Source organism: Dreissena polymorpha, chromosome 9, assembly GCF_020536995.1.
Source record: "Dreissena polymorpha isolate Duluth1 chromosome 9, UMN_Dpol_1.0, whole genome shotgun sequence".
Lineage (NCBI taxonomy): Eukaryota > Metazoa > Mollusca > Bivalvia > Myida > Dreissenidae > Dreissena > Dreissena polymorpha.
The window spans coordinates 29444264-29469652 of NC_068363.1; the positions used below are offsets into that span (position 1 = coordinate 29444264).

Here is a 25389-nt window from a genome sequence, read left to right on the forward strand (position 1 = left end):
AAATGGCCTTTCATTTGTTGTTTGTAAATGAAAAGGAAAATGCAATAGTGTTTACCATTACAGAAGAATTGAAGAAATTCAAATTTGATGAAATCAAGGACTTTGCATTAAAATCCGGAATTTTATCGGCGCAACGAACTGCATCTGCACTGCGATCATCGCCATCATTTATGTTTATCCACTTGAGCATGCAGGAATTCCTCGCTGCTTATCATATCGCCCGCAATACGAATCTTATTGATGGTATTATTTCTATCTACCTTAACTGCGATAGGAAAGTCTATCTCGACATAGCACAGGTGTTTATATTCCTGTGTGGACTGGATGTATCATGTGCGGAAAAGCTATCAAGCATGATGGATGAACGCGATGCTTTGAATGAATTGTATTTAGACTGTCACGAAATGTTTATTAAAATCATACTTGCAGGGTTGAGAGAAGCTAATGCAAACGGATATTCCGACATTTCCCTTAAACTCAGTCACTTTTACTTCGATGAAGACAACATCATTGACCTTCATAAGGTTTGGGAAACTAACGCGGCTAATGCCATTATGTTGGAAGTTGACATCGATGACACGAAACCCTTTTCAAACCAACGACTTTCACCTGCAATTGACGAGTGCGCATCTCAGATTACAATTGACCTTCAATCATGCCTAGAGCTGACATATCTAACGCTAGAAGGACGTAGCATATTGGTTAAAGGTAAATATACAATATGGTTCTTCTGTCGAATATGTTTTCGTTATGTACAAGGCAACAGGTAAACCTTTATTTTTGTTTTGATCACAGTCCGATAAAACATTTCCGGTGTTATTGAATAAGCGTATTGGCAACTTTTTCAGGCTGTCCATGAACATAAGATATATCAAACAAAGAACGTGAAATTTAATTATTTTGTAACAGCACACAGCTTACAAATTATTGATTTATAAACATATGTGAACATGCCGTCATTCAGTAGAATCGTTAGAGAAACAAGCCGATTAGTTTCACGCAGAGATGTGGTTTTTCCTTTTTTTATATGACAGACTGGCGCTTTTTGATTCGTAAAATTATAGTTTTAAACCAGTAAAATCGCACAAACAAAATATTTCAAGCATCATTAAACTATTATTGTATTCCAACAGTCGTCAGTAAAGTACATATTACACTAGTACAACTTAATTACGAATCCTCTTACTCGAATAATTATAATAATGTTTTGTTTTGGATTTGTTTTTCCTATTGTGTGGTAATTATTATGAAAGCAATGACTTTAAATATAAAATCAATGCTTCTCAAGTTAATGACCGGCTTAGGAAAATGCTTCCACAGTATTTACTGCACTATTTTAGTGCATGTTACCCATATTATTTGTAGACCTAAAATGGATATAGTTTTAAATTGTGACCAACGAACATTTGTCTGAAAATTAAATTACTATAATGAAATAACAAATACTTAAAACGCCTCAGGTATATTTGTGTGTGTATTTCTCATACCTGAGCTAACTAATTTTTCACAATGCTGTATCGGCCGAATCCAAAACTAGGTCTTCTCAGGTCACAAGACTACTCTGTAAAATTAAAGACCAATTTACTTTTAATTATATTAAGTTCATTCTTCATGAAACCTTGTCAAAATATTAGTTTTAATTGCATCTCTGTTCAGTTTGAAATTATTCGGTGTGTTAAACAATATGGCCGCGGTGCAGTTTTAGTTATATGATTATATTAAAACCATGTTTACACTTTATATATAACAATTTAGTCAAATATTAAAGGGGCCTTTTCACAGATTTTGGCATTTTTTTAACTTATTCATTAAATGCTTTATATTGATAAATGTAAACATTGGATCGTAAAAGCTCCAGTAAAAAATAAGAAAAAAAATAAAAAAAGGAAAAGAACATTGCCCGGAGCAGGTTTCGAACCAGTGACCCCTGGCGTCCTGCCAGAGTCCTGAAGTAAAAACGCTTTAGCCTACTGAGTTATTCCGCCGAGTACACATGCTTGACGTATTTTATACCTTATATAAGCAATCTTCGTAGTTTCACAAAATTTAACGACAAAAACAGAACTCTCCAAATTATTCAATCGTTTCGCGTTGCAACGCTTTATAATTTTTAGGTTTTAAAATCGTCAAAAGATGCATATAATGGCTATATTAGAGCATGGTTAATGTTCAGTATTACTGTTTCCTCACAAATATCTTAACTGAAACGAAAATTTACGAATCTGAAACAATTTTTTTCAATTTTGTCAATTTACCAAAGCGTGAAAAGATCCCTTTAATGACAATTGATCGAAATGTGTTTTAGTTATGATACAGGGTGAAAGATCGCGTGACTTTGTGGGATCACACAAAAAAACGTTGATGGATTTAAGCACACCGGTTCAGCTTTAAGAAATAAATATAAAACATCTTTAGAATTTTGATTAGCGCATAAAATCCAGTTTTTTTATGCTGCTTATGATAAAGTGAAATTCATTAGAATACATTCATTGAATACGCATGTGTTATTTGCAAGAATGAATGAAAAATAATGAAAAATAAATTCATTAAGGGGCGGGCAGTTTCCCTTAAATTACCTTAGTGAAACCGTGGTAACGCTCTTGTGGCCATACATTACGTTAAGTATTTATTAAACTCTGTCAGAACATATCTTCTTATAATATCTAAGCTTAGTTTAAATGGCCGACTTAATGTTGAGCATTTTCCTTCATATGACTGAAGTGATAAATTATCAACGCTCAAGCCGATTTGTTTTTCAAATTACATGACATTCGGTCAGAACATACGTTCTTATGACAGCTGAGTTCGAAACTTGTTCCGGATTGTTGAAAATCTAGAAAAACTTGACCGCCACTCTTCATTACACTTAATCAGAACATTTTTAGAAGTAAGAGCTAAACAGCTCTAAGTGTAAGAGGAACAATGCAAGCATTAGGCCTAATAACATTAAGTTTTATTGCTGTTAGTCTTCTCAAATTGCACCGTTTACGTTGTATTTTGACAAACACTAATATGTTTGAAAACGTGTCGGGATTTTTGTAATTTGAAAAGTCATATTCTTTATACTCGGCATTAAAATCGAAATAGTTCCAACGTGATTTTAAAGCTAATTTAAATAATCAATGTACAGTTTTAATTTGAAATCAAATTCTTCATTTTCTAACGATAATGTTTGGTATTTTCAGTATGAGTCTCCGACGTTTGTGTTATTTCGCTGACGCATTTATATAATTCATTCATTTTTTATTCTGTGACAGAAACTAGAAAGTGCTCTTGTTGTCAAACAGTGCATGTCGATGTATGGTGATATCTTACACATGTCTTATATACTTAATAACACAATTCAACGTGTAACTACTTGGTTGTTTTTATTTGTCATGTTTGGCTAATTGCATATGGTATTCTTTACTTAATGACTATCCTTAACAAACTAATATCTACGCTTTATATTATTTCTTAAAATCCAGCTCAGAAGCCATAATAAATGTTTCAAGAAAAATAGTCTTATGCCGGAAACTCTCGAGAAGTTTACCGTCAAAGGGAAATTTCACAATAACAATAAATTATAAAGATCCACAAGGTTTAAACCCATTTGTTAGCTATATAATTCAACTTCACTTCAGCAAAAAATAATTGAAACATACAAATAAATGTAATTGACATTAAACCATTTATGCCTAGCGTCTAGAAAAAATGCCTTGCCAAACAGCGTACACCAAGATGAGACGCCGCATGATGCGGCGTCTCATCTAGGTCTGCGCTGTTTGCTTAAAGGAATTTCTGTAAAAAAATATTCTTTATATAGAAATACATATACTAGACATCCCTAATTTTGGAAATAAATTAATCCAATTTAGAAGGATGGTAGAGTCCACTAGGCATAATTGGGTTAAATATTAAAGTGAGCTAACAAATGTCTATTACCCTACACAACGAAGCATTGTTAAAGCAAATTAGCAGATTTGCAACCTTATTGCACTTTGTTGATATGTCCAATGTTTGTCATTAAATTAAATTAAATTATAACAATCTCTCAATCTATTGTCTCGTTGCAGTAATTTTGATTTGTATGGCAGTAGGAACGGTATACTCTGTACGGGAGATAACCGATGCGAGGTGTTTGGTTATACAAGCTGTCTGGGTTGTCATTTATTTATGCATGTAGATCAGGGAGTGTATCTAAATAGTATATTTTCAATAGTTGATAGAACATTGCCATTGTTAGTTTATACCCTACGGCATTTTCATTGTGGATTATAGATTGATTTTAATGATTCATTTATACCAGCATGCATATGACTAGTAATGTGGAACACAACATTGTATGAATATAACACTCATACAAACGTATTGTAAATGTGTTTGCAAGTTGGAAATAATTTAAGTAAACCATTCGAAAAAAATAACACTTATAGTATTGAATATTTTTAGCTAAACAACACTACAATAATACTTCTGATTTATATGTATTACATGTATGACGGGATGCGTTCTGAAACTAAAACATTGTTTTTGTTTTAATTATTCAATATTGAACAAATGCAACCACAATTACTATGTATAAGCATTACTAAAACTTCATCATTTTTTCAGATTCTGCCAGTGTGGGCACATTGGAATTTCCGGTCTGCATTTTTCTAAATATTGCCGATCCAACCCAGTGCACAGAGCTTCCTCCTGTACTTCCCTCCATCACAGACATTTACTTGACCCGTGTCACATGTTCCTGTACCTGGCTACGCAGTCTGCTTAGCATGATGCTGACACGTAATTGTAATATGTACTGTAGGCTGAACAAGTGTCACTTAACTGCGTGTGGAGAGGGCGAAGTCAACACATCATACACGACTGGATACATATCTTTATACGTACGTCAAAACAAAAGCATATCAATAATCCTAGATAATGATACCGGTCTGTGGGAGATTCTGCATGGTCTGAGTATTAAGGGTCTGAGTCTGGATGGTCGTGGGGAGAGCGGTTGTAGAGTGAATCATGAAAAGTCGTTCTCACAGACGATAGCATCGCTCTCAAAGCTGGAAGAACTAGATATTACAATGGATGAATTGACTCCTTGTGTGTGGGAGGCTCTCCGTGGTCTGAATATCAAGAGTCTGGCTCTGGGCAGTAGGGAGAGGGGAGAGTTGCATGCAGAGTCGTTGACTCAGTCGCTATCATCACTCAAGAGGCTGGAAACACTTGGAATTGGTGTGACTGAAGACAGTCCTGGTCTGTGGAAGGCTCTCCATGGTCTGAATATCAAGGGTTTGAGACTGGATGGTTGGAAGGGGGAAGGATTGAGGATAAATCATTCACATTCGTTGCCTCAGTCGCTATCATCGCTCATGAGGCTGCAAAAACTTGATATTCATGTAGCTGAAGATAGTACTGGTCTTTGGGAGGCTCTCCATGGTCTGAATATCAAGAGTTTGAGACTGGATGGTTGGAAGGGGGAAGGATTGAGGATAAATCATTCACATTCGTTGTCTCAGTCGCTATCATCGCTCATGAGGCTGCAAAAACTTGATATTCATGTGGCTGAAGATAGTACTGGTCTTTGGGAGGCTTTCTATGGCCTTAATATCAATAAGCTGCGTGTGTTTTGTAAGGGTAGAGTAAATTATAAAGAGTCGTTGTCTCATTTTCTAGCATCGCTTACACGGCTGGAAACACTTAGTATTGATGCGCATGAAGCCTGTCCTGGTTTGTGGGAGGCTCTCAAAGGTTTGAGTGTCAAGAGTCTGACTATTAAAGGTGGGAACAAAGGTTTCGAATTAAATCATACAGAGTTGTTGTCTCAGGCACTATCATCACTCACACAGCTTGAAACACTCGATATGGACGTACGTGAGAACAGTACTGGTCTGTGGGAGGCTATCCATACTTTGAATATCAAGACTCTGAGTCTGAGTCTTATTTGGATTCAGTGGACCGATTTGCGTACAGAGTCGTTGTCTAAATCACTTTCATCTCTCACACGTCTAGAAACTCTTAATGTTAGTGTGTGGGCAGAAATGTATGCAGTCTGTAGTTGTCCTTGGAAGGCTCTCCATGGTCTGAATATCAAGAGTCTGAGTCTGAGACTGTTTCTGAGTCATGATCAGATTGGTAAATGTAAAGATTTGCAAGCAGAGTCGTTGTATCAGTCATTAGCATCGCTCACACAGCTAGAAACGCTTAGTATTACGTTAAACCCAGACAGCCGTGGTCTATGGAGAGGTCTCCATTGTCTGAATATAAAGAGACTGAGCCTGAAGAGTACGGAGTGGGAAGGCTGGCATACAAAGTTGATATCCTTGTCAATATCATCGCTCACACAGCTGGACACTCTTTGTATAGAGATGGAGTGTGATAATCCAGGTCTGTGGGAGGCTGTACATGATCTGAATATCAAGCATCTAAGCCTGAGTGGCTTGAGGAAACGTACTGGAATTGATGTGAAGCATACAGTGTCGATGGCAAAGACACTTTCATCGCTTAAACTGCTAGAAACACTTAGTATTGATTTGGAGTATGAGAGACCTGGTCTATGGCTGGCTCTCCGTGGTCTGAACATCAAGAATCTGAGTCTGAGTGGAGTTCGTAAATCTTCCGGTATTGACGTGAAGCATGCGGAAACGTTATCTCAGTCGCTATCATCACTCAAACAGCTTGAAACTTTAATAGTACATGTGCATGAATACGTCGCTCTGCAGGTACCTCAATCATTGAAGTATTTAAATATCTACTCAGACACCATGCTTCCATCCAAATTGCGCGAACTTGTGTACTCATTGGCTACGTGTACTCATACAATTGATAGTAAGCTGGAATTTGGTTGCGCTTCTAGTGTTGATCCTTCAGAACAAATCCCAATTAAGGAATACATTCCAATTCAACAGGAACTTGCTGCACGGAAAAATGTTACAGTAAAACGATTCCGAATATATGAATGGCTTGATTCTGCCGGTTGTGCCATGTCTGTACCTGACATTGGTGATGTTGATGACGTTGCTAGCGATATCCTTAAAGATGATGTTTATAAAAGATTCGCTAAATATATGGACCTTTACAAAATGAATCGAATTTCAATGAGAATTCAGATTATTCCCGACTCACTGTCTTGAATTAGCGTACATTTTTGATGGATACTAAATTAAAATGATTCTGATTTTATTCATGTCTTGAAGTGTTTCTGATACTCTTTAACAATCGAAACTGTTTAAACATGATGTGTTAAATACTTTTTGTTGTTGTTGCTCAATACATGAACTTAAGCTATACCATTATGCTATCCTTATGTGTTTTTAAACTTCCGACGATAGGTTTTACACGAAAATATGGCGGAAACACATTATCTCCCGATTTTAAAACGGTCTCAGTCTAATGTATGTTGACATTTATTTATAACAATATATATTTATGTTAACCTCATCTTTAAAATAGATATTGCGCCGGAGCTTTTCTCTAACATGTATTAATTATAAAAATCAACACAATGGTGTTAAAGGGGCCTTTTCACAGATTTTGGCATATTTTGAAGTTTTTCATTAAATGCTTTATATTGATATATGTAAAGATTGGATCTGAAAAGCTCCAGTAAAAAATAAAGAATAAAATTTAAAAAAGGAAAAAAGTAGCCGGTACCAGGGCTCGAACCAGTGACCCCCGGAGTCCTGGAGTTAGTCTGAAGTAAAAGCTCATTAGCCCCCTCGGCTATTCCGCCGGGTATACACAGTTTAAGCATTGTATACCTCATATAAGCAATCTCCGTAGTTTCGTTAATTTAAACAACAACAGAACTCTCCAAATTATTCAATCGTTTCGCGTTGCAACGCTTTATCATTTTCAAATCGTCAAAAGATACATATAATAGCTATATTGGACTATGGCAAATGTTTAGTAATACTGTTTCCTCACAAATATCATAACTAAAACGAAAATTTGCGAATCTGAAACAACTTTTTTCAATTTTGTCAATTTACCAAACCGTAAAAAGATCCCTTTAATAAGTCTCCTAAGTCGTTAATGACTTGATATTTAAATCAGGGAACAAATGGCATGATGATTATTTTGACCACAGAGCAAGTGGCACACTACTAAACGAAATAAAACTATAGACAGATATTAATAGAATATAAACTATTATGTCTGAATGTCTGTCTGATATTACGTTTTTTGCTTTGTGTCAATGTTATTGTACATGTTTAAATTAAATGTATGCCTTTGTTTCAATGACTAATACAATTTGGAACATATTGATACAATTTTATTAGTTCGCTTTCAAGCATGTACACGTTTACACAATTGTCAACGCATTTGAATAACATATAAATATTGAATTATATAAAATATTTTAATTTCTTCTTTTTAAAAATATAATTCTAACCGCTTGATATGTTCAACTGTATCATATTAATAGGTTTGTATTTGCATGTTATGCATAGTACCTGTCATGTTGAACGTTTCCAAAAATAGAACCCTTTAAACGTCGATAATGATAGAGTATTGTTTTTAGATGTTACAATAAAAAAATAGTTTTATAATGCACAACTACATGCATTTGTATGTAGTTCTATGTTCTTAAATAATGTAATTATATAAATGTATATGTCTTATTATTAACCAGTTGCGGTAGTTTCGGATTACTCAATGATTGAACGTGTGTTGCTTTTTAATTGATTGTAAAATAAGCGTTGTCATGGTTGAAATACAAATAAAATTAACACTGTTGGCGTTGACTTTGTTATAAACGATAATGACTCTTAGCATGATTAAGTTGATGTTTTACTGACGATGCTGAAAGATGTTGATGATATTGCTGTTGTTGTTGCTGCTGTGGTTTGTGCTTCTGCTACCGATGATGATTAAGCCGACGCCGACGAAAACGGCGTCGACGATGAGTACAACGACAACGAAGATATGATAAAGATGATGATTGTGGTGGAAGTGGTGGTGATGATGGTGGTGGTGATGATGATGAAGCTGATGATGATGACGAAATGATGATGGTTTCGATTTAATGAAATTTTTTGAAATTAAGCAAATAATAATACAAACTGGTGAAATTCGGCAGAAATACTATATCAAAGTGAAAACAGCAAAACTTTATCAAATTGTGGTAATATAATAAATATAATTTGCTTTGTGTATTCAAACATATTAAACAAATCTAAATGGTATTGTTAGCTATATTTAAATAACAATTATACAAAATAGTTCTAACAAGCAAAACCTACAACTATTATAAGTATAATTACCGGAAGACATTCATGTGTAAGTAATAAAAGATGGTTTATTGGTTCATATGTTGTGAATAGAGCGTTTTATTATAACAAGGAACACACAAACTACTTGAAAACAAAAGTGGCATTCACTATTTTCCACATCCCAAGAACGGTACACCTAATGTGAAATCAGCAGTACATCAATATAAAGAAGTGAAACTCCAGCTGCTGGGGCAGTATTGAATTCCTATTATATACGAAAACAAGGTGTCTAAAAATAATAAAAACAAGGGCTGTTTGTAAAACATGCATGCCCCCCATATGGGTGTAGTGACAGCCATTGTGTGAATATGTTTTTTGTCACTGTGACCTTGACCTTTGACCTAGTGACTTGAAAATCTATAGGGGTCATCTGCCAATCATGATCAATGTACCTATGAAGTTTCATGATCCTAGCCATAAGTGTTCTTGAGTTATCATCCAGAAACCATTTTACTATTTTGGGTCACCGTGACCTTGACCTTTGACCTAGTGACCTCAAAATCAATAGGGGTCATCTGCGAGTCATGATCAATCTACCTATAAAGTTTCATTATCCTAGGAATAAGCGTTCTTCAGTTATCATCCGGAAACCATTTTACTATTTCGGGTCACCGTGAACTTGACCTATGACCTAGTGACCTCAAAATGGATAGGGGTCATCTGCGAGTCATGATCAATGTACCTATGATGTTTCATGATCCTATGCATAAGCGCTCTTGAGTTATCATCCGGAAACCATTTTACTATTTCGGGTCACCATGACCTTGACCTTTGACCTAGTGACCTCAAAATCAATAGGGGTCATCTGCGAGTCATGATCAATGTACCTTTGAAGTTTAATGATCGTAGCCATTAGCGTTCTTAAGTTATCATCTGGAAACCATTTTACTATTTCAGGTCACCATGACCTTGACCTTTGACCTAGTGACTTGAAAATCAATAGGGGTCAACTGCGAGTCATGATCAATGTACCTATCAAGTTTCATGATCCTAGGCATAAGCGTTCTTGAGTTATCATCCGAAAACCATTTTATTATTTCGGGTCACCGTGACCTTAACCTTTGACCTTGTGACCTGAAAATCAATAGGAGTCATCTGCCAGCCATTATCAATCTACCTACGAAGTTTCATGATCCTAGGCATAAGCGTTCTTGAGTTATCATCCGGAAACCATTTTACTATTTCATGTCACTGTGACCTTGACCTAGTGACCTGAAAATCTATAGGGGTCATCTGTGAGTCATGGTTAATCTACCTATCAAGTTTCATGATCCTAGGCCTAAGCGTTCTTGAATTATCATCCGGAAACCATTTTACTATTTTGGGTCACTGTGACCTTGACCTTTGACCTAGTGACCTGAAAATCAATAGGGGTCATCTGCGAGTCATGATCAATCTACCTATAAAGTTTCATGATCCTAGGCCTTAGCGTTCTTGAGTTATCATCCGGAAACCATTTTACTAATGCGGGTCTCCGTGACCTTGACCTTTGACCTTGTGACCTGAAAATCAATAGGGGTCATCTGCGAGTCAAGATCAATGTACCTATGAAGTTTCATGATCCTAGGCATAAGCGTTCTGTAGTTATCATCCGGAAACCATTTTACTATTTTTGGTCACTGTGACCTTGACCTTTGACCTGAAAATTAATAGGGGTCATCTGCCAGCCATCATCAATCTACCTATGAAGTTTCATGATCCTAGGCATAAGCATTCTTGAGTTATCATCCGGAAACCATTTTACTATTTCATGTCACTGTGACCTTGACCTTTGACCTAGTGACCTGAAAATCAATATGGGTCATCTGCAAGTCATGATCAATCTACCTATCAAGTTCATGATCCTAGGCCTAAGCGTTCTTGAATTATCATCCGGAAACCATTTTACTATTTTGGGTGACTGTGACCTTGACGTTTGACCTAGTGACCTTAAAATCAATAGGGGTCATCTGCGAGTCATGATCAATCTACCTATCAAGTTTCATTATCCTAGACCTAAGCGTTCTTGAGTTATCATCCGGAAACAACCTGGTGGACGGACCGACAGACCGACCGACAGACCGACATGAGCAAAGCAATATACCCCCTCTTCTTCGAAGGGGGGCATCATAACAATACCGCTACCAGCCTCTGAAGGCTGAAAATATAACAACATCGAAGATGTGTACGGGGATACACGCTACTGCATCCACGCAGCACACATCAAACTTAACATAAATAACATCAACATCTCAAAACTTCACGTACCATAACATGTTGTACAAATTTGCTACATAAATTGATAACATTTTACCAAGAGAATATTTCTAATATTAGCACACAAATATGTTCAAGCGCTGGTTAATTGTGTCTTATTAGTTTATTATGGGCTTCCATTTCAAAGTAGTTTAAATGGGGCTTTTCATGGCAATAACATAATGAAAAGTGTGGAATATTGTCACTATTTATTGTTTAAAGAACTGCATTATCAATTCGCTACTAGTGATGTCTGTCATACCAGAGTCAAACATGTAATATTCTAATCTTTTACTAAACATCAGTCAGTCAGTGCAAATTTAATGGCCTCTGGTCCGATCTTCAAGTCTCCAGTGTCAAGGTCACGGCCCGTGTAGAACTGGGCCCACACTGGACAGTGGTCACTCACGACCCCGCCCCACGTCCAGCCCTTGGGGATCCAGGGACTGGGCAGTCCCTCGCTCACGACGTCACATTGACCTGTGCAGGGGAATAAAATATATTACCATAAAACCGCCTAAAACAGCATTATTGTAGACTTCTGGTGATCTCATGAGCATATTTTAAATTGTTTATGAACTAACATTAACAAATTTTCGCAATATGTTAAGCTATTCCACAATTCGATTGCATATTTACTGGTAGATTTTTTTGCGGGAATAATGGCATCATCATAATTAAATCTCCAAGGTTTGAAATATGATACATTTATGTTCATTTGAGAATCAGGAACATTAAGTATTGATAAATGCCTCTTCTTTGTTTTTCATTGACTAACATAATTAATTCAATCGATAATATAGTATTTTCCAATTAATCAAGGGTAAGCAAATTTTAAATAAACATCAACTGATGGAAATCTTCAACACAAATCGTTTACAATGCACAAAGGTTTGGACCAGCAAAATCAAGCACAATATAACAACAATATTAACAAGCAAATTTGTTAAATTGATATCCCTCGCCAAAGATAAATTTTGAGATGGTCAATCAGAAGGATGGATGGACTGACAAAGACGGACGGATAACACCAATTTATTATCCCTCCAGCTTTGGCGGGGAATAAAATAATTTTTACCAGTGAACACTTGTTTTGTCTGTTTAGATATCCAGATGTTATCGTATGTCTTGCTGCCTTTTTTGTTGGCGTCGCTTATGTTTGTGAAGACACCGTCGGCAATACAATTGTGATAGCCTTGATTTCGAAGATCGTCAAAATCTAAAATAAACAAAAAACATCATTCATTTAATATTGAAAACCTTATATAAAACATTTCTAATAGAATTTTTGAATGCACATTGTTTTTGACAGATTTCAAACTAAATTCATAACAACTTTTAGCAAAGTGATGTAATTCAAAGATTAAAAGGTAATTCCAACTATCTTTGGAGTAGCCTCACTTATGTGTTGCCAGATTATTTTTGTGTATGGCTAGCAACCCTACTTTATGAACAAGAGCTGTGTTTGTGAATCACCATGCCCCCTACTGTGCTTTGAAGCCGCACTGCAGCTACTTTAGAAACAAAGTTATAGTTTGAATGTAAAGGTCCGAGTGACCTTGACCTTTGACCTAGTGACCTCAAACCATGTTTGATTGTAGATCTTAATGAGATGCATGCTAATGTGAAATTTAAAGAACATAGACCCAAGAATTTTAATTTTATGAGCAAGGTTAAAGTTTTGGGACAGACACACGTATATAATGACATACAGACAGACAGACAGACAGACAGACAGACAGACAGACAGACAGACAGGACAAAGAACAATATACCTCCTGATCATTGGATCTGGGGTTATAAACACACTGTAGCTACAGACAATCAATACATCTTGGAAAAGGGAGAAGATGGGCCTCCTGTAAGCCGCCAGGCCAAAGAACATCATCTCCACCAGGACCAACACTACCATCCATACATGTACCAGACTGGGGGGACTGGAGAGAGCGCAAGTTGCAGGAGATATAAGGAAGTTGAACTTTCATTAAATATGCGAATAATGGTAGACTAATTCTGGGCAAAAGCCATGGACTTCTGGCGAGTTACTGATGCACTTGGGGTATAAGCAGGAGGATGCAGTACACGCACTGGCAGAAGCCAAGATGCTGTTAAAGTCTGCACAGAGAGCGCTCATCTGATGGCATCAGCATGGATCAGGACTACCTATTTCAATACAAAGAAGAAGATCAACATGGACATAATCCAGTCATGAGTTCTACGCTCCGAAACAACAGTGAAGAGAACGAAAATGATGACTTTTACAACAGTCCGTAAACCATCAGACAAGACGAGCAAAATAGGAAAATCATAATTTTAATCGGTGAATTCAACACCAAGAACACGGATAGGAGAACATCATGGGTCAGCAAGGACTAGAGAGATGAATGCCTTCAGTAAGATTTTTGACGACGTGTGCGTCACAAGTAACCTGGTCATCGGATTAATTATTTTCCATCCCAAAAGGATATAATGCAACTTGGGTGTCAACAGACCTGTCAACCGAGAACCAGTGCATCAGCACCTGTGCATTGTAAGGAGGACTTGTATGTTTGTAAGTATGTACGCATCAATAGAGGAGTAGATGTTATTTCGGACCATCATCTCCTTGTCACTCGATTGCAGCAAACTGCAGCAGAAGAGTTGAACAGGGGAGTCAAGCAAACATCAGTGTAACAACGCCACTATGCTAAAAAACAACTGGACAATAAAAGTTTAAGGTAACTCTCTCCAAAACTTTCCAGACTTTTATGGACCTGCATGAAGAAGAGAACAGCAGAACAACAAGTACTGGCTCAAAAAGAAAAAACCCTAGTTGTACACCCACATGGCTATCAGCAAAAACACTAGAGAACATTGTTACAAAGAAGAAAAATGAAATAGGACCAACTGCAGTGGAACAAGAGCAGAAACAGCAGAAGCACAAGAAGAGCACACATAACCAAATAGGAATGTCAAGCGACTTTACTGAGTAACCAAGCAGATCTACATAAAGACGCTCGTTAAACAAGCATTACAGAAAAGAAAGCATGCAAGAACAGAACCAAGGGCCTGTACTCAATCACCAAGAGAATATCAGGAAAATATGACAAATAAGAGCCGCAAGTAATGGAAAAGATATGATGAGTGAAAGCAGACAACGAAGTGCAGAAGAAGAGATGGATCGAGCCATTCCAGGAGCTACTCTACAGGCCAGCTTCTGCTAAGCCACCAGATAAGCCACAAGCGATCTGCCAATCAAGTGTTGCGAAGAGAGATGGATCGAGCCATTCCAGGAGCTACTCTACAGGCAAGCTTATGCTAGGTCACCAGATATACCACTAGCGATCTGCCAATCAAGTGTTGCGTATTCAAGAAGAAAGATATCCACCGCGCAATCAAGCAGTTGGAGATCGGCAAGTCTGCAGGACCTGACAGCATACTGCCAATAGCTCTAAAGGCTTACATCGAGACCAGGGAGGAGTAACTCTACACGCTCTTCAGCATGATATGGGAAGACAAAGTTCATATTCCAATTACTGAGGGGTAACGTTGTTTTTCATGTCAGGAAAAGTGTTAATCGCATTATGCCTATCCGAATAAAAAAGATTAACCTGACTAGCATCTACATGACCAATGAGCGGACTTACGAAAGATGAGTTCGTGCACGGTCACATCGCAATCCTGCACATCATACTGGAACATTTTCCTGAAGTGTGACTCATCCCTCTATGTAAACTTCATCAATTATGAAAATGCGTTTGAAAGAATTGACCAGAAGTCCCAACTGAGATACTACAGAGTGCCAGTAAAGATCATAGCATCATCTGCGAGTCTGATTAAATGATGACCTGCATAAGTGTAAACGGCAGGGAACACACCCACACCTTGGTAGTAGTAACCAGAGTAAGGCAAGGCTGCTTATTCTCACCTTTTCTGTTCCAACTGTCATTGTGCCCTCGTTGGACCAGAAGCACAATTGCATCTAGTGTTGCAAGCAGTTGGACCATATGGACTATCCGACAATCTAGCTTTTATCTCTGAAACCCCACAGCAGAAGCAGGACAAATCCAACATTCAAAAAAAAAATAGCTAGACTGGACCTTACCACTAACAGAGGGTAGAGCAATGATTTCAAGACCAACACATCCAACGACAAACCCATCGCCAGTCTGCATCCAACACAACAAGGCAATTTCTCCCCTGGAACACTCAATGGAAGAGGATGAACAGGCAGCATAGAAACAACTGCCATTGAGACCTGGATGAATCTTAGGTTCCAAGCACATGGGAAAAACATCATAGCTGGGGTGCCTTAACCAGAACTATTACGCCAGGAGGAAACTGACGGGCCCACAGGCCAAGATGAGTTGAGATGAAATATATTTACATTGTTAAATATTATATCCCATCTATGAATAATACTGCAAACAAGAGTTCCACAGTCGGAGATATATACCCCCCCCCACAAACTAGTGACCCCAATTTCAATAGGGGTCATCTACTGTTTAAGGCTAATGCCAATGTGAAGCATCAAGCCAATCGGTCAATTCGCTGATGAATTATTGATCACAACAATTTTCACATTTATTGTGACACTGACCTTGACCTTTAATGTAGTGACCCAAATTTCAATAGGGGTCATCTACTGTCAAAGGCCAATGCGTATGTGGAGTATCAAGACAATGGTTCAATTCGTTGATGAATTATTAATCAGAAACACTTTTTCCACTTATTGTGCCAGTGACCATGACCTTTGACATAGTGACTCCAATTTCAATAGGGGTCATCTACTGTCAAAGGCCAATGCACATGGGAAGTATCAAGCTAATCGGTGAATCAGTTGACAAGTTATTGATCGGAAACAAGTTCACACTTTGTGTGTAACAGTGACCTTGACATAGTGACCCCAAATTCAATAGGGGTTATTTATTGCCGAATGCCAATGCACATGGGAAATATGAAGCCAATCGGTCAATGCGTTAAGGAGTTATTAATGGGAAACTATTTTCACACTTAGTGTGATAGTGACCTTGATCTTTTGCCTAGTTACCTCAATTTCATAGGGGTCATTTACTATAGAAGGCCAATGGACATGTGAAGTATCACGCCAATTGGTCAATTAGTTGACGAGTCATTGATCGGAAACGATTTCCACACTTTGTGTGATAGTGACCTTGACCTAGTGACCCCAATTTCAATAGGGGATATCTACTGTCAACCAATGTAGTGTTTTTCTCAGGAGGAAAAAGGGGAATGCCGCATTACTTTCAAAAAGGGCATTTAAGCGCGCATTAGGCAAAAAGGGCAAAAATGTTCCGTGAATACCTGATTTAGGGAGAAACATGTAATTGCATCAGAGGCGGTTGTGGAAAAACAAAAAATAAACAAGCACATTAAATGGTGAATGGTGTATTTAACTTGCTTTGATTTATTTTAATATATTTAGATTGCAATGTACATTTAAGTTCCATGCTGTTTCAGTAAACTGTACAGCACATCAAACATAATAAAGCAATATATGCATATGAATCTGATTATACACAGAACCACTAACATAAAAATCTTTTCAGATGTTTAACATTGCGAGTAAACTGATCGCTAACAATATGTAAACACTCGTTTCCGTCATATACATTCACTGAGTAGATTACAAATAAATATGTTCTTGCTATCTAAAACATTTGTATGCATTGTTGATTATCACAGACATTTCATTAATTCCTTCTAAATGTATGATCTCCATCGTTAATTCGATCGTTTAAGATTGTATTTGCCATTTTTGCTGAGTCACAATTTAATTCTGTATGTCCGCCATCTCGTAAAGCGACAGGTGCGCATAGCATAGTAAAATCTTACAATATGTCCGCCTAATACGCGAATTGCATTTTGTTTAATTGGTTTACATCTTAGAAATTATTGTCCCCTACCGGTTTCATGAAACTTGAAACATGGATAGATGGCAATATGGACATTATGCACGTCATTTCATTTTGTTCCTACGTCAAAAAAAATGGTTGCTAGGCAAAAAAGAGACAAGAAATTACTGCTGAAAATGGTGGTTTTCTGGATCCTGTGATAACTTTTAAAGTTCTTCATATTTTTTTTCATGAAATTTAAAACATGGATAGATGGCTATCTGGACATTATGCACTTTTTTATTTTCTTCATACGTCCAAAATTTTGGTTGCTATGGCAACAAATAAAAATATAAAAATATTTCTAAAATGGTGGAGCTGGTAGGGGACATATATTGCTTGGCAATAGTCTTGTTTTAATAATTAAATATCTTAAAGACGATAACGATAATAAAATTAATTTGTGTTTTTAAATGTAAATATGCTTAAAATATATGTTTTGATATAACTGAATTATGCATGAAATGCACAATTTCCATGAGGATAACACCAAGTTTTTCATCAAAAGTCTCCAAAGTAACAGTCCACAAATTTATCGTGGAGGAGTACACATCACCGACCGATAAGTGCACTTGGTATAACATAGCCTCTGACATTATCGATTGATATTAACGCATGACTTATTCTTAACCACGCGAATCTTCACTGCCTTGGAGCCATTATCTGATACTAGTCGGCTTAGAAGTTTGGTCAAGGGGAAATTATGATGTTATCAATAAGGGCGGAAAACAGCGGGTGCCCATGAAAGGGCATTGCCGCGGCCTTTGGAAAGGGCAGCGTAGCGCTAAATGGCTTTGAAAGGGGACAGCGTGGCCCTTCAAAAAAGGGCATGGCGCCGCGCCACGCTAACACGGCCTGGGAAAAACACTACAAGGCCAATGCACATGTTAAGTATCAAGCCAATTGGTCAATTGCTTGACAAGTTATTGATCAGAAACGATTTTCACACTTAGTGAGACAGTGACCTTGACCTTTGACCTAGTGACCCCAATTTCAATAGGGGTCATATACTGTCAAAGGCCAATGCACATTTGAAGTATCAAGCCAATTGGTCCATTCGTTGACAAGTTATTGATCCGAAACAAACTGGTCTACCGACAGACAAACCGACTGACATCTAGCAAAACAATATAAGTGTGATAGTGACCTCGACCTTTGATCTAGTGAGCCCAATTTCAATAGAGGTCATCTACTGTCCAAGGCCAATGCACATGTGAAGTATCAAGCCAACTGGTTAATTCGTTTATGAGCTATTGATCAGAAATGAACTGGTCTACCGAAAGACAAACCGACCGACATCCAGCAAACAATACATGTACCCCTTCTTCTTTGAAGAGGGGCATAAATATCATATTATTTATTAATTTTGATCAGTTCCATAATAAAAATCAAACGACTAACCTTTGGTATCTGGAGACAGGTTAAAGTCACCAAGCAGTATAATATCATTTTCCCCTGCAATGACAAAAGGAAATTTAACAAGGGCTGTTTGTAAAACATGCATGCCCCCCATATGGGCTGTCCGTTGTAGTGGCAGCCGTTGTGCAAATACCATTTTTGTCACTGTGACCTTGACCTTTGACCTAGTGACCTGAAAATCAATAGGGGTCATCTGCGAGTCAAGATCAATATACCAATGAAGTGTCATGATCCTAGGCAAAAGCGTTCTTGAGTTATCATCCGAAAATCATTTTCCTATTTCGGGTCACCGTGACCTTGACCTTTGACCTTGTGACATCAAAATCAATAGGGGTCATCTGCAAGTCATGATCAATCTACCCATGAAGTTTCATGATCCCAGGCGTATGCAATCTTGAGTTATCATCCGGAAACCATTTTACTATTTCGGGTCACCGTGACCTTGACCTTTGACCAAGTGACCTCAAAATCAATAGGGGTCATCTGCAAGTCATGATCAATCTACCCATGAAGTTTCATGTTCCTAGGCATATGCGTTCTTGAGTTATCATTCAAAAACCATTTTACTATTTCTGGTCACCGTGACCTTGACCTTTGACCTAGTGACCTCAAAATCAATAGGGTTCATCTGCGATTCATGATCAATGTACCTATGAAGTTTCATGATCCTAGGCCCAAGCGTTCTTGAGTTATCGTCTGACAACCACCTGGTGGACGGACCGACAGACCGACCGATAGACCGACATGAGCAAAGCAATATACCCCCTCTTCTTCGAAGGGGGGCATAAATATTGTAGATATATGAATATTTACAAGTTATATTTGTCAGGCCAGCTAGCTTGGTTGGTAGGGAGCTGGACTACAAATCCGAGGATCGACAGTGCGTTTCCCAGCAAGCCCACATAAATTGTGATGGAACAGGTATTAAAATGCTTTAAACTGCCATTCTTCCTGTCTGCAGATTCAAGTAAGGCAGCTGTTAGTTAATGGCTAAATTGTGTGCACTTAGTATTGGTAAAGAAGCAAATCCATACAATGAAAATTAAAGGATAGGTTTACATAGTAATAAGGAATTGAGTATACAACGTATAATCTGTGCAACTGTTAATGTTTGTTAAGCTTTAATTTTAGGCTGATTTTAGTGGAATATAAATATTCAACGAACGTTGTTTACATCTGAAATAAAATGTGGCAGAATTCAGAAAGGTTGATTTGGGATATATATGTGGTATTTGTTAAGGAGAGTTAAGGACAATATGTTTGGTCCGGGTTCATTACTCTGGTGAACTGAATATTGTTTTGCCTCAAACAAAACGCCTCATAAAAATTGCTCTATACCTGGCAGAGCGGTCCTAATGGCCTCTATAAGGTTGGGGATATTGTTCTCCTCATTCTCCAAACCGTTTGCCTTTAGATGTACACTTATCAGTGCGCAGTCAAAACAGCTGATCTGTTGAATTATTTTATACCATATTATTTTTAGATTTCATTGTTAAAGTTTCTACCACGTAATAACGCAATCAATTTACCAGGGACCCTGACAAATCATCATGCCCATAGGATGCAGCAAAATTTAAATCAAAACAGTTCTTTGCCTCAAATAAAAAGTATTTTTGTCTTAGAAATACAAAAGGAAATAGGTCAGTCATTTCATTGTATCATATCACTTGAATATTTTCAAGTTGAGTCATTTTGTAGTTGATTTTGTCATTTAAGAATAAGAGAGTCATTTTGTAGTTGATTTTGTCGTTTAAGAATGTGAGAGTCATTTTGTAGTAATTTTGTAGTTGCGTATGTCATTTTGTAGCTTAGTGAGAAATTTTGTAGATGAGCTAGTCATGTTGTAAAATTATTGAGTCAATGTGTTTTTGAGTAAGACATTGTGTAATGAAGTAAATCAGGGTGTGGTTAAGTAAGTCATTTTGTAGCAGAGTTAGTCAATTTTAATTGAGATACTCATGTTTCACTTGAACTTATGTTTTAGTTCAGAAACACAATACAGTTGAGAAAGTCATGTTGTAGTAAAGTTTGTCATTTTGTGATTCAGTAAGAAATTGTATAGTTTAGTAAGACATTTTAAATTGACTTAGTCATTTTGTAGTTGAGCTAGTCATTTTGTAGCTTAGTAAGCCTTTAGTTAAGTAAATCAGTTTGCAGTTGATGTAGCAAAGTTGTAGTCAAGCCAGTCATTGTGTAGCTTAGTAAGCCTTTAGTTGAGTAAATCAGTTTGCAGTTGACATAGCAAAGTTGTAGTCAAGCCAGTCATTTTGTAGCTTAGTAAGCCATTAGTTGAGTAAATCAGTTTGCAGTTGGCGTAGCAAAGTTGTAGTCAAGCCAGTCATTTTGTAGCTTAGTAAGCCTTTAGTTGAGTAAATCAGTTTGCAGTTGACGTAGCAAAGTTGTAGTAAGTCAGTCATTTTGTAGCTTAGTAAGTTTTTAGTTGAGTAAATCAGTTTGCAGTTGACGTAGCAAAGTTGTAGTAAGTCAGTCATTTTGTAGCTTAGTAAGCCTTTAGTTGAGTAAATCAGTTTGCAGTTGACGTAGCAAAGTTGTAGTCAAGCCAGTCATTTTGTAGTTGAATAAGTCATTTTGTATAAGCCGACTTAAAATCTCCCCACCGTGGGAACGTTCTTAAGGTCTCCTCCAAAGATACCAAGAACTGGTTCTATCCAGGAAAAGGACTCAAAAGCAATACAACTAAACAAAATAGGTTTAAACTAAAGTAACAAGAAACTCTTTGCCCATAAACAACTCAACACGTCAAGTAAGCAATAAAAGATGGTGCATATTTTCATAGAAGACTACACAACCTTGAACATAGAGATGCAGGGTCGTCTAGTGAAGAGTTTCTGTTTCTTGTCCATAGCCAGGAGGGTAGAGCTTACTAGGGCAACGCCCTGCATTTCATCTTACAGGAATCCATTGTACTCGTTACTCTGAGGCGAGAACAAAAAGAACAACAATGAAATATAAATTAAGACAGGATAAGTACATGTAGATCAGACAAGGGGGCCTGAAGGACCCAAAGTCGCTCATCTGTGATAGAAAGGAACTTACTTGTTATGAGCAGCCCACTTTATCATAAGAACAAATGTTCTGACCAAGTTTCATGAAAATTGAACTATAAAAATGACTTTTAGAGTGTTAATAAGGTTTTACTATAGCCATATAAGGAAAAACTGCCACTCCCCTGGCGGCCATGTTTTTCAACTGACCGGAACCATTTTCAAACTCAGACGAGATATCATAAGTAACAAGAGCACCGCCTTGCGGGTGCAGACCGCTCATCTATTTTTCTTTTTAAAGGTGTAGGGACCTATCTCAATTTCAATCACAAAGGAGAGAGGAATAGAGGTGGAGAGGGGTGTTTAGTATGGGGGTGTGGTCATTTATTACATTATCTTCCAAAAATGCAAAAAAAAAAATTATAAAAATAAAATTTTTTTTTTTGGGGGGGGGGAGAATTCTTAGGTGGGATGGTTGGACGGTATTTCAAAAATAAAATAATAAAAAATAAATATTTGTGTTTTTTTTATCATGTTTGAAAAAAAACAAGAGATGTGTTTGTCAGAAACACAATGCCCCCTTTGTGCCGCTTTGCAAAAAAAATGTTTTTTTTACCTTTGACCTTGAAGAATGACCTTGACCTTGAACATCCATCACTCCAAATGTGCAGCTTTGTGAGAACGCCGCTTTGAAGTATTATTATTTTTACCTTTGACCTTGAAGGATGACCTTGACCTTGAAGGATGACCTTGAACTTCCACCACTCAAAATGTGCAGCTTCTTGATAATGCCGCTTTGAAAAAAGTTAAAAAAAAATTACCTTGAAGGATGATCTTGATCTTGAACTTCCACCACTCAAAATGTGCAGCGTCATGAGATACACATGCATGCCAAATATAAAGTTGCTATCCTCAATATTAAACAAGATGTGTTTGTGAAACACATTGTCCTCCTATATGATGTTTGACCTTGTAGGATGACCTTGACCTTGTGAAGGATGACCTTGACCTTTCACCACTCAAAATGTGCAGCTCCATGAGATACACATGCATGCCAAATATCAAGTTGCTATCTTCAATATTGCAAAAGTATTCATAAAATAAGCGATTTGGGCCACATATATTTGACCTCTGACCTTGAAGGATGACCTTGACCTTTCACCACTCAAAATGTGCAGCTTTATGAGATGCACATGCATGCCAAATATCAAGTTGCTATCTTCAATATTGCAAAATATTTATAAAATAAGCGATTTGGGCCACATATATTTGACCTCTGACCTTGAAGGATGACCTTGACCTTTCACCACTCAAAATGTGCAGCTCCATGAGATACATATGCATGCCAAATATCAAGTTGCTATCTTCAATATTGCAAAAGTATTCATAAAATGAGCGATTTTGGCCACATATATTTGACCTCTGACCTTGAAGAATGACCTTGACCTTGACCTTTTACCACTCAAAATGTGCAGCTTCATGAGATACACATGCATGCCAAATATGAAGTTGCTATCTTCAATATAGCAAAAGTTATTGCAAAATGTTAAAGTTGGCGCAAACAGACCAACAGACAGACCAACAGACAGGGCAAAAACAATAAGTCCCCCATTACTATAGTGGGGAACATAAAAAGTTATGGCCAATGTTAAGTTTTCGGACGGACAGACGCCATATATTTGACATTTGACCTTGAAGGATGACCTTGACCTTTCACCAGTAAAAATGTGCAGCTTCATGAGATACACATGCATGCCAAATAGCAAGTTTCTATCTTCAATAATGAAAAAGTTATGGCCAATGTTAAAGTTTTCGGACGGACAGACACCATAAATTTGACATTTGACCTTGAAGGATGACCTTGACCTTTTACCACTCAAAATGTGCAGCTCCATGAGATACACATGCATGCCAAATATGAAGTTGTTATCTTAAAAAGTGAAAAAGTAATGGCCAATGTTAAAGTTAGTTTTTTTCGACGGACAGACAGACTGACTGACATACTGACGGACAGTTCAACTGCTATATGCCACCCTTGAGAGTCAAGTTCATTCAAAGGTCAAGGAAAAATTCAACTTGCCAGGTACAGTACCCTCGTGATAGCATGAAATTATTTGAAGTTTAAAACCAATAGCCTTGATACTTTAGAAGTAAAGTGGATCTAAACACAAAATGTAACCATATATTCAAAGTTACTCAGTCAAAAAGGGCCATAATTCCGTAAAATGACAACCAGAGTTATGCAACTTGTCCTTTACTGTCCCCTCATGATAGTTTGCGAGTGCTCCAAGTATGAAAGCAATATATATGATACTTTAGGGGTAAATACGACCAAAACACAAAAAACTTAACCAAATTTTTAATTTTCTAAATATAAAAAGGGCACATAATTCTGTCAAAATGCCAGTCAGAGTTACATAACTTTGCCAGCACAGTCCCCTTATGATAGTTAGTAAGTGTTGCAAGTATGAAAGCAATAACTTTGATACTTTAAGAATAAAATGGACCTAAACACAAAACTTAACCAAAATTTTCAATTTTCTAAGTATAAAAAGGGCACATAATTCTGTCACAATGTAAGCCAGAGTTATCTATCTTTGCCTGCCCAGTCCCCTCATGATAGTAAGAAAGTGTACCAAGTTTGAATGCAATAGCATTGATACTTTATGAGAAAAGTGGACTTTAACGCAAAACTTGACCGGACGCCGACGCCAAGGTGATGACAATAGCTCATTTTTTTTTTCAAAAAATAGGTGAGCTAAAAATGTGTCATGAAGATTGGACTACAAATGTGCCTTCTAGAGTGTTACCAAGGTTTTACTATATCCAAATAAGCAAAATTGCTCCACCCACTGGCGGCCATGTGTTTTTAACGAATCGGAACCATTTTAGAACTCAGCTGAAATATCATAAGAACAAATTTTCTTACCAGTTTAGAGTATAAACAAAGCAAAATGTTGACGACATACAAAAGGTGTTCACAAAAGCTCACCATGAGTACGATGTGCTCAGGTGAGCTAAACAAGTAATCAATATTGTAATATTTTTACCTATCAGTGTCAACAATAATGTATTAATTCTTCAGCAAACCCTGCCAATACAAAACTAGCAGATTTTGACAAATGTGTTGTGTTTAAATCATGCCAATAAAAAAGTAGTAGAATTCGACAACTTTGTGTGTGCTATATCTTGCATAAACCTATCTATCTCTTAATTATAAACAGAATCATGCATATACCCCCGGTAAATCTCAAACCGTCTTTCCGGTACTTAAAATATATAATAAATATTTCAAGATATTCTTGACACCTGCCCATCCGGTACTACAGATGGGAGGAGGATTGTAAGCAATCTTGTTTTGTTTGTGTATGTTATCCTGGGATAGCTGTTTTACAAATATTAGATACCCACACTTATGCCAGTAACGGACAACAACTGCCTTTTTTAATCAGAGGTAGATGGAAAATGGTTGTAGAAAGGATTTTAGGATCAATCGATTCCAAAGCACACAGATGATTTGAGTCTTTCTCTTATAAGTATGTTTAATCTGAGAAATGTCTTTGTCTTTCACTTGTTAATGAGTTGCTG

General features: G+C 37.1%; 2 protein-coding genes across 7 annotated transcripts in view; one reads left to right on the top strand and one right to left on the bottom strand.

Annotated features, from left to right (window-relative positions):
- LOC127843881 (uncharacterized) overlaps window positions 1–8712 on the top strand; it is a 290337-nt gene extending 281625 nt beyond the window's left edge. The window contains exons 9-10 of the mRNA XM_052373769.1: window positions 300–708; window positions 4594–8712. Coding sequence (XP_052229729.1) covers window positions 300–708; window positions 4594–7106 — 2922 coding nt within the window. The 3' untranslated portion in view covers window positions 7107–8712. The remainder of the gene's footprint in view (window positions 1–299; window positions 709–4593) is intronic.
- The window catches only part of LOC127843889 (endonuclease/exonuclease/phosphatase family domain-containing protein 1-like), a 470950-nt gene that overhangs the window by 175121 nt on the left and 270440 nt on the right, over window positions 1–25389 (bottom strand). The window contains exon 3 of one of the 6 annotated variants that reach the window (XR_008032405.1): window positions 18779–18832. The exons of the other annotated variants lie outside the window; for them this stretch is intronic. The gene's annotated coding sequence lies outside the window, so the exon portion shown is untranslated. The remainder of the gene's footprint in view (window positions 1–18778; window positions 18833–25389) is intronic. 6 annotated transcript variants of the gene reach the window in all.